Source organism: Cynoglossus semilaevis, chromosome 14, assembly GCF_000523025.1.
Source record: "Cynoglossus semilaevis isolate Cse_v1.0 chromosome 14, Cse_v1.0, whole genome shotgun sequence".
Classification (NCBI taxonomy): Eukaryota; Metazoa; Chordata; class Actinopteri; order Pleuronectiformes; family Cynoglossidae; genus Cynoglossus; species Cynoglossus semilaevis.
The window spans coordinates 28,787,337-28,797,559 of record NC_024320.1 but is presented as its reverse complement, the minus strand read 5'-3'; the positions used below and the strand labels follow the sequence as shown (position 1 = coordinate 28,797,559).

General features: G+C 39.4%; 2 protein-coding genes and 1 long non-coding RNA gene across 3 annotated transcripts in view; all 3 read right to left on the bottom strand.

The window, feature by feature from the left end:
• Positions 1-439: 439 nt before the first annotated feature.
• The window catches only part of mpx (myeloid-specific peroxidase), a 15,568-nt gene continuing 5,784 nt past the window's right edge, over positions 440-10,223 (bottom strand). Inside the window, exons 13-19 of the mRNA XM_025062527.1 lie at positions 2,959-3,100; positions 2,621-2,858; positions 2,307-2,530; positions 2,162-2,193; positions 1,953-2,003; positions 1,268-1,315; positions 440-1,009 (exon numbers count right to left, since the gene is read on the bottom strand). Of these exons, the coding sequence (XP_024918295.1) occupies positions 1,001-1,009; positions 1,268-1,315; positions 1,953-2,003; positions 2,162-2,193; positions 2,307-2,530; positions 2,621-2,858; positions 2,959-3,100 (744 nt within the window). The 3' untranslated portion in view covers positions 440-1,000. The remainder of the gene's footprint in view (positions 1,010-1,267; positions 1,316-1,952; positions 2,004-2,161; positions 2,194-2,306; positions 2,531-2,620; positions 2,859-2,958; positions 3,101-10,223) is intronic.
• On the bottom strand, positions 3,886-6,658 carry LOC103390484 (eosinophil peroxidase-like). Its single transcript, XM_008326363.3, has 8 exons — positions 6,528-6,658; positions 6,374-6,439; positions 6,199-6,286; positions 5,355-5,530; positions 5,051-5,183; positions 4,689-4,815; positions 4,400-4,606; positions 3,886-4,305 (listed from the first exon to the last, which is right to left on the bottom strand). Exons 2-8 carry the CDS (start codon positions 6,435-6,437, stop codon positions 3,901-3,903), a joined length of 1,200 nt encoding a protein of 399 aa, XP_008324585.1. The 5' UTR covers positions 6,438-6,439; positions 6,528-6,658; the 3' UTR covers positions 3,886-3,900.
• On the bottom strand, positions 9,217-10,212 carry LOC112488073 (uncharacterized). Its single transcript, XR_003051791.1, has 3 exons — positions 9,957-10,212; positions 9,812-9,843; positions 9,217-9,265 (listed from the first exon to the last, which is right to left on the bottom strand). It is a non-coding gene; the product is annotated as an uncharacterized LOC112488073 (long non-coding RNA).

The window sequence follows — 10,223 nt, the reverse complement described above, 5'->3', positions numbered from 1 at the left end:
GACTCAACCATTTCTAATAAACCCGGGATGTGATGTAATGTAAGGTAAATAATTTATGACTTTTGACTTTGATTCACTTCATTTTTTAAATCACTTTTTTTCTTTTTTTTAAATTCAAATGTAATATTTTAAACCCACCCGTTATGACATTGAACTACACGTTCACGGGACGAAAACAAACGAAAAATGTCTCCATCTACAGGTAAGATTGTTCATCAACGTTTTTAAAGACGTCTGCCATTCAAACGTGTTCTATATAAACTATTAAAGTCCAAAAAACCCCATTTATTAATGAATCATTCAGTCGAGATGCTTTACCCTTTACATTTGTCCCATTACTTTAAACACAACGTTTTAAGCTATAAATGAAACAATTTCTAATGGTAGATTCATTGACACAACTGCTCAAACAGTAAGTTAAAAATAATCACACATGAAGACAGATTTTTATTTATTTATTTTTTGCTGTTGTTGTTGTTTATTGAAGTGGAAATACAATTAATAGGACAGTGGAACAGATCCTGCAGACAAAGCTCAACACTAAACACCCTTGAGTACACGTCATCAGAATTACAGTACGTTCTTTACAGTAGAACAATCACACATTTTTTCATCTCTCAGTGACATCAGTATAAACTATAAAAAAGGACTAGTTCAGTGCAGCGACGGGGAGCGTCAAAAACCTGACGATTAAAACTGCGAAATACCATTTTACTGTTACGCCACAGGTCCACCTTTCCTGCACTGATGTAAGACAGGCAGAAGAAGCGGAACTGATAGACACCGGGGGTGACACGGCCTGTGTCTGCACTGTAGAGACTTAGGTGGTTGTGGAGGTCCTGACAAAAATGAATGATCCTATCTGCAGACGGCCTGCAGTTGCTCTGGGCCACAGAGAAGGATGGTTTTGGACTTGGACTTGAATTGTTGTTGTTGTTGGGGGGTGAGGTGGGACGAGGAGGACCAGTAGTGCCTCTGGGGCCTGCTGGACCAGAAGATTTTAATGGATCTGGGGAGAAAAATACAGATACTTCAAGGTTCTACCAAACCACAGTGTATAAATATTAGATCTGTGATGACACTTGAATTAAACTTAGATCTGTTTTAAATAGATATCATATTACATGGAAACATGCACTATTGAAAAACGTCTTCAAGAGAAAGAGATAAATTCTCTATATTTATACATAAATATACATACAGTATATATTTTATAGTGAGTACAAAATTACATTTTGAAACAGTTCAAGATAAACAAATGAATTACCTCATTGTCCAGGACACCCGGAGGATCCGTCGGGCCTGCATTCTTTGCCTAAAATTAAAAAACGAGTCCGATATGTAGTCTATTTCTACACAGTTTGTATTTTTATCTAGTCTCTATTTACGTGTTGTGTACGATGTGGTTTTCATGTAGTCATCTTTACACAGCCAGCTGCTGACCCACATTCTTCACGTGTTATGCACAGACTGTAGAAATATGATGAATTACCTCGTCCAATACCAGAACTGCGGGGTCTCATATCGTGAGGAGCAAATTAAACACTTTTGCTTTTAGTCTCATTTTGTAAGACAGATACGAAACACATAGATTAGTAGTTAAAAGTAATAGTTGTAATATAGAAAACTAATAAAAACACTTTGATGTTTACCTTAATGTTTATCTTATTGTTCATTATTGTTTTTTGAGATTCAAATATATCAAAATATCAGAATTATATTTATATTTTTTCCTGTATTTTATGAAAAATACATTTAGTTTTTTGGCCTACTGATGCCCACATTTTTAAAAAATATTTTAATTATTATATTTTAAAACACTTTTACAGGCCTAAAAATGTCGTATGTCAATTTTGTATTGTATTGTATTGCATTGCATTACATGGTAACACGCTGTATTGCATCGCATTGCATCGTGTCGTATCATATCATCGCTGTTACTAAACTATCACCTTGCTCTCCTGGAGGTCCAGTGGCTCCATCACATCCGGCTCCGTTAGATTCTGCAGATGAAATTCAATACATCAGTGAAAGGAAATTTAAGATATCACTAAAATGAGTATTAGTCTGATTTCCACTGCAGTACATGAACTTCATCAATCAAAAGAAAAACTGAAACACACTGATTTGAAAATACATTTTTATATTACTATAAACTAACCTCTGCTTCATCGCCTTCAACACAGTCATCCCCTGAAACGTTAGACATGAACAACAGGTTAGTCTGCCCCTTCAGGTGATTTGGAAAGAAACCATGTTAATGCAGTCAGAGAAGAGACCGCCATCAGAGTGAAGAAATGTCTAACCTGAACAACTAGGACTTTTTCTTGGACTTTCCGTCCAAGCTGACAAGTCAAGGTTTCGGATGTTGTTGCAGCGGACGAGACGGTTTCTGTTTGAGATGACGTCAAAAGGATTTGCTGGAATCATAGTAATGCCTGTGTTGTCGCAGATGATCCTGGACAGAGAGGCAGAACCCAGAGCAGCTCTCTGTCTGGCCGTGAAAAATCCTGGGTTCTGGTACCAGAGTCTGAAGGTTTCACAACAAACAGGTAGTACAGGTAGGTACAATAGAGAGTCAAAAAGAAACATTCTTAGAGAAATCCACTGGTACACTGACCTGTCACCATCACGAACGTTCTTGAACTGTCTGGCAATGAGACAGGCAAACAGAGGCCCCACACGGCCACCAGGGACAAAAGGCTCTGCCACTCCTCCCATCCAGACGTCAATGTTCTCAGGAGTACCATAGAGCTCTAGCAACCTTCGGGCAAGATTGGTGTTGTTCAATACCTGACCAAGCTCTGCCTGGTTCCTGGGTTGAGACAGGCCACATGACCTACGCCAGGCGTTGTAACCTGGAGCAGGATAGCAACAAAAAAGATCCACTGTTAAGCTGGAGGTAAAAAAAAAACATGATACTTTTCAGAAGTATTCGAACCGAGTGGATCATCCTACCAGGCAGGCCATGATCACGTCCCCTCTGCATGTTGAGAGAACCCAGGTCCATAGCCAGCTGCTCCACAAACTTAAACAGCCTGTCCCGCAAAGCCTCCACCATCATGTGATCCTGAGTGTTCAGCTTGGCAGGACGGCCGAAGATGTTAACGCTGTTTGGCACTTCTTCATATAGCAGTACATTTGAAAGTGTGCTATACACTACTTTTGAATTGACTGTGATTTTGAATTGTGATTAATCATGACTTCTTGCAACTAATGGCGTTTAAATTTTTTATTCGTGTGCCTCTGGTGGAATGATGAACTGCCCAGGGTGAACCCCACCCTCACCTAATAACTTCTGGGACTGACCCCAGCTCCCCAAACTCTGAGAAGTCATCGATTGACCACCAAACAAAAATCTCACAGAAAGTATAGTGATATACGGGCAGGAATTGAAGAAAGACACTCAAAGATCTTCTTTAACAGCTCTGATTACCTTTTTTTTTTAGTTTTAATAACCATCTGCTGCCACGTAGCGAAAGAGGATTTTTTTGCTCAGCCTGTCACGCATTGACAAACTAGAAAAATTATTTGCAATAAATATATAATAGTTTTTGGGACCAATTAAGTGAAATTAGATCATTTTCAGCAGCACACTCGTGGGCCACTGCACAGTGGTTTGGAATCACAGTTTTACAGCATTCAATTGGGTACTTGTTGAAAATGTTGAAAGCCTCTTACTGTCTGTTGATTTCTTGGACCCCCAAATTCCCCTTATAATTTCTCCTGTGACTACATAGTGAGATTTAATTTGTCTGTGAAGATTTTCATTCATCCAGGTCATGTTATCCAAAGAGTTGAGTTGTAAGCAACTGGAATTCTTCTTGGTTTCTGATGAAGTTCCTCAGTTGAGGAAAGAAACGTTATTGAAGCTCCAAGAAGAAGCCCAGATTTTTACAACTAAACTCTCTGGATGAGATTCAATTTGTACCACAACTGACCTGCGATGAAACAGGGCACCTCCTGAGCGTTGGTGTCATTGGTAACTCTCCTGCGAGTGGCACAAATGTTTTCTTCAGCTTCAATGAAAGGCAGCAGCTCCCGCCCGTTGTCTCTGAACTCGGTGTTGACACGTAGCAGGCCTCCATCATTTTGAAGGTCCCGTAGTTTGAGGGCGAGCTTTTCCTCAGAGCCGTACACTTGACTAAGGTCCAGGAAGGACGTCAGGGCGTTGATCTGTTCCCTCCTGTTGGGAACGCCACCAAAATTGTAGGCAGAGTATCCCGTTCCACAGGCAGGGGCAGATCTGAATGCAGTGAGGCAGCTGTCGGGGCGTGAGGGCAGGCGAGGGTCACCAGGAGGAATCTGGTTGGATTAGAGTGGTATAAAAATCATAAGGAATTTTTTATTTAGGTCAACAAATAATTTCAAATATGGAGGTTTGGGTTTAAACACTAACTGGAATGGGGATGCACGGCTCTGTTCTCTCACAGCTCTCATTACACATAATGCCATTGCTGAAGGATCGGATACTCGGGGAGAAGGGTGTGAAGGTGAGGTCGTGGTCATTCCACTGACCAAAGAAGGTCACCAAATGACTGAACTCTTTGTCGCTGACCACGCCGGCATCTGTGGTGCGCAATATGTTGTTAGAAACCTGTCGAACCTGGAGGAATTTGAAGGAAACATTTGTTCATTCAAGTTGATTTTAATCAGTGTGTTCGATTTCTGTTTTTCATGAGTTATACCAATGGGAGCAGGAAGTTGTTAATGGTCCTGTTGTTGAAGCCTTTTGGTTGTGAGATGCCATCATCATATTCAGCAGGCAGCCAGCGGCCAAACTCAGTGTTAGAGGCACCACGACGAGGAAAATTTCTGAAAAAAAAAAAAGGACAAACATCGAGGTTTAGAAACAAATCACATGGAAGTGTTCACATCCACTGTGGTGTATGGCCCAATAGCTTTGAGGTCATTTCACAAGTGTTTAATGCAACATGTCACAAAAGTCAGTTCCTACTATCAGTATTGATTTTTTGAAGTTTTTTGAAAAATTAAGGTTCCATGTTGACATTGGAAAAGTGGAACAAAAATATGTTTTTTATACACTCACAGGTTGTTGCAGACACTGGTGATGGTACGATACTTGTTTACGTTCTGTATGGTGCGGCAGTTTGGAGGCCTGGCCCGGGCTGCACATCCAGTGATTTCAGAGAGCTTTATTAGATTGTCCTCAGAGAGCAAATCTGAAAAAGGTGGAAAACAACACTTCACAAAAATACAGTATGTTTTTGTACAAGTCTGCTAAGTCCTAACTTCTGCTTCTGGATTACGGATTTAAATATGGACCTAAAATATTAACCAGGAAAAGCTGTAACAGAGTGTGTGTGTGTTGTAGTCGTCGTCGCCTGTCTGACCTGTTGCATTGAGGGAGCGTTTGTGCACATGATGGACCCTTTCTTGCACCAGACGGAGGGTTTGTGCCATGTAGTCTGCAGACCTGACTGCTGAGCGTGTGTCTCCTCGGGGCTGCTTGAGGAGACGCAGTACATCATGGGGACTCACCGCATCCTTACGGATTCGCCTCCGACTCCTGGAGAAGAACAGGTCATAGAATAGAATAGAATAGAATAGCCTTTATTGTCCTTGTACAGTGTACAATGAGATTTGAGCACTACTCACTTGATGCAAAAAAAAAAAGAGTAGAAGAAAACAATATATCAAACATATAACAAACATGTCTTTGGTGTGATTAGTTATTGCACATAGTTGTTTCTTTATTGCACAGTGATCACTGTGATTAGTAAAGTGTGAAATTGTGTGGACTAGTTTAACTGGTTTTGTAACTATTGTTCACTGCTGAGATAGCTTTCGGGAAGAAGCTATCTCTGAGTCTGTTTGTCCTGGTTAGTCTGTTTGTCCTGGTTTAAGGTCCTATGGTTGATAGGTCACATGGTTGAACAAACCAAACTAAACGATTGTTTGTGTCACAGAAAGATCTGTTGTCAGTTTCCACCAGTATTATCATGACGTGAGATCAGTGATGGTTTGAAAAATTGAACTTCAAGCCTACAGGGGTAAAATTGGGTTGGGTGAAATCACACATGGATACTCGCGTATTAGTCTGTTTTGACATTAACAATAACAATAAAATAAATTTACAAAATATGTCAGTCAGTCAAAAAGTCAGTCAAAAGAAATGCACCCCCCCCCACACCCCCTGTAGGCCCCTCCAATTACAGTTTATGTTTAAAAACTCACTCTTCTCTGGAGTAGGTATAAGCATCATCCACGATTTTCTTTGCCTCCTCAAAACAGCTTTGCAGAAACGGACTGCCCAGAAACTCTTCTGCAAAGAGAATAATGATAATAAAAATATTCAGTACAGTGAGGGAGAGGCTGCAGAGATGTATGTTCCGTGTGTGACGCCGTTCACCTGTTGCTGTGGAGTCAGCAGGCATCAGACAGAGGCCCAGCACAAAGAGGAGCGAGAGCAGCATCTCTGGGAAATAATAATTTCAATTTAGTCAGAAAAAAACTTCCTAAATTCTTTTGACATTTTTGTCATTAAGGAAAATCTGAACTCCTACCTGCGTCTGTGGAGATCCTTCTGGGAATCAGTGAGGCTGTAATGAAGAAGCTTTCTCTGTTGTTGTGTGCTGTGATTTGCTTTCACTTATATACAGAAGCCTCGCCCACGTTTAGCTCTGGTGAATTTTCTGTCAGTTTCAGTTTCAAAGAGTTTCTTCTTCCTGCTCTTCGTTCTGGAGGAACTCCCCCAACCTTCACTGGTTGAACAACAGCAACATTTCTGAGGCAGTGATTCGAACAAAAAATGTTTTTACTATTTATTTCCATTTTACAATATTTTGAAAAAATAAACTTTTTCTTTGATATCTGTAATTTACAAAAGAATGCAGTGATTTGCCTGTAAACTTGTTCTGCTCTGAGGCTGGCATAGCTGTAACAGAAAACACTTTTTTTTCACAATTTCAATAAGGATTGAATAATTTTGCAGAGTGACTAAATGTCAAGATTTTAATTATTTTAAATCCACCTGTGTTGTGTATAAACTGTGGCTAGATAATTAGCAGTGGGAATTCACAATTAAAAGTCTTCATTAATATTTAATAAAATAAAACTTTATTTAAACTCAATTTAAGGCTGCCATAGCTCTCACATTCCCCATGACTACTTGCTTGTAGAGAACACTGTATGTCAGCGTTGCGTTCACACCAAATGTGATAGACATGGGGAAGAAAGCTTGAAACGGCAATACCACACCACCTGATCATTTTTTGGATAATTGCTTCATTCATGGCGATAGGCGCGAATTGAGTGGCAGCTCCACGTACACAATCAATGTAACTGTCGACAACACGTGATTTTGCGATTTAACTTTTCAGGCAGAATTGTGCTACAGCCTCCAATCAGTGATGAGTTTATACTGATGTCACCTCCCTGAAGTACGTAAAGAAGTTTGTGAACAACGACGGACGAGCGTATGATTGTAGTTCTGTTTTTTTAAGTCCATAATCACACATAAAGACAGATTTTTTTTTTTTGCTGTTGGTGTTTATTGAAGTGGAAATACAATTAATAAGAGGAGGACAGTGGAACAGATCCTGCAGACAAAGCTCAACACTAAACATTCACCATTACCAGGACTGTAATATTAATACTGGTAATTCCTACCCTTGAGTACACGCCATCAGAATTACAATAAGTTCTTTACAGTAGAACAATCACACATTTTTTTCATCTCTCAGTGACATCAGTATAAACTATTAAAAAAGGACTAGTTCAGTGCAGCGATGGGGAGCGTCAAAAACCTAAAGCCAACAGACCAAGTGGTGTCTGTGTCAAACACTGGACAGCAGGTGTCCTGAGAAGAAACTCTGGGAGGTCAGGCCAAATGTGCCGATGCTGGACTCCAACCACACTTTGTCCCCCGTCTGCAGATGCAGTACCACGACCCCTGAAGACAGGAAGCGACCCCGGTAGGGGCCTGCTGGACCAGAAGGTTTTAATGGATCTGAGGAGAAAAATAGATACTTCAAGGTTCTACCAAACCACAGTGTAAATATATTAGATCTGTGATGACACTTGAATTAAACTTAGATCTGTTTTAAATAGATATCATATTACATGGAAACATGCACTATTGAAAATGTCTTTAAAACAAAGACATGAATTCCCTATATTTCAACATATATATTTTACACGTGAGTCCAAAATTATACTACAAATCCAAAGCTTCTCTAAAGCATTTATGAAAAAGCCATGAAGAAACAGTTCATGATAAACAGATTAATTACCTCGTTGTCCAGGACACCCGGATAAAATGGAAATGTTCTGAGTCCGATATGTAGCCTATTTCTACATAGTTTGTATTTTTATCTAGTCTCTATTTACGTGTTGTGTACGATGTGGTTTTCATGTAGTCATCTTTACACAGCTGCTGAACCACATTCTTCACGTGTTACGTACAGACTGTAGAAATATGATGAATTACCTCGTCCAATACCAGAACTGCGGGGTCGGTCAATGCTGGCTGACTCATATCCTGAGGAGCAAATTAAACACTTTTGCTTTTAGTCTAATTTTGTAAGACAGATACGAAACACATAGATTAGTAGTTAAAAGTAATAGCATTGCACCGTGTCGTATCATATCATATTGTATACAAATCGATTACCTTGCTCTCCTGGAGGTCCAGTGGCTCCATCACATCCGGCTCCGTCAGAGTCTGCAGATGAAATTCAATACGTCAGTGAAAGGAAATTTAAGATATCACTAAAATTAGTATTAATCTGTTTTCCACTGCAGTACATGAACTGCATCAATCAAAAGAAAAACTGAAACACACTGATTTGAAAGTACATTTTTCTACAAACTTCTGTTGTTAGTACTATATACCAACCTCTGCTCCATTGAAACATGCACTATTGAAAATGTCTTTATGTCCAAAATTACAATTCCCTATATTTCAACATATATATTTTACACGTGAGTCCAAAATTATACTACAAATCCAAAGCTTCTCTAAAGCATTTATGAAAAAGCCATGAAGAAACAGTTCATGATAAACAGATTAATTACCTCGTTGTCCAGGACACCCGGATAAAATGGAAATGTTCTGAGTCCGATATGTAGCCTATTTCTACATAGTTTGTATTTTTATCTAGTCTCTATTTACGTGTTGTGTACGATGTGGTTTCCACATTCTTCTTCACGTGTTACATTAGAAGATACAGACTGTAGAAATATGATCAATTACCTCATCCAATACCAGGACTGGGGGGTCGGTCAGTGGCTGAGTTATATTCTGAGGAGGAGCAAATTAAACACTTTTACTTTGAAAGTCTAATTTTGTGTTAAGGAGCATACAGTTACAAACACATGGATTAAAAGTAGTGATGTTGTATGTTATCGGCCGACAGATATTATCGGACGATATTAGCATAATTGTGGAATATCTGTAAGAATCATTATCAGTTTTCCATCCGATAATGAAAAACCCATAACCCCAAAATTATGTTTACATTTTTACCAATATTTATGTTTTTCAAATATATTTTATCTATGTTGTGTAATGGTCTACGCGTACATACATTTTTTAAAAATGTTTTTAAAAATTGTGTTTTGAATACTTTTACATATTTTCTGCTAAAGGCCTGCACAAGAGTTTATTTGTGCAAATATCAACAAGTTACAAACTATTGTTTTATAGTGTACTGTACTGTACAGTATTATATTGTACTGTATTGTATTTAATTGTATCGTGTCATATTGTATTGTGCAGTACATCCTACATCCATGATACAAAAACATATTGATTTGAAGTACACTTGTGTTAGTACTATATACTAACCTCTGCTCCAAAGCCTTCAACACAGTCAGCACCTGAAACGTTAGACATGAACAACAGGTTAGTCTGCCCCTTCAGGTGATTTGGAAAGAAACCATGTTAATGCAGTCAGAGAAGAGACCGCCATCAGAGTGAAGAAATGTCTAACCTAAACACCTAGGACCGATTGGTCTTTCCAACCAGGCAGCTAGATCCAGGGCTCGGATGTTGTTGCAGCGGACGAGACGGTTTCTGTTTGAGATGGCGTCAAAAGAATTTGCCGGAACCATTGTGATGTCTGTGTTGTCGCAGATGATCCTGGACAGAGAGGCAGAACCCAGAGCAGCTCTCTGTCTGGCCGTGAAAAATCCTGGGTTCTGGTACCAGAGTCTGAAGGTTTCACAACAAACAGTTAAACAAAGAGGGGAAAACCATC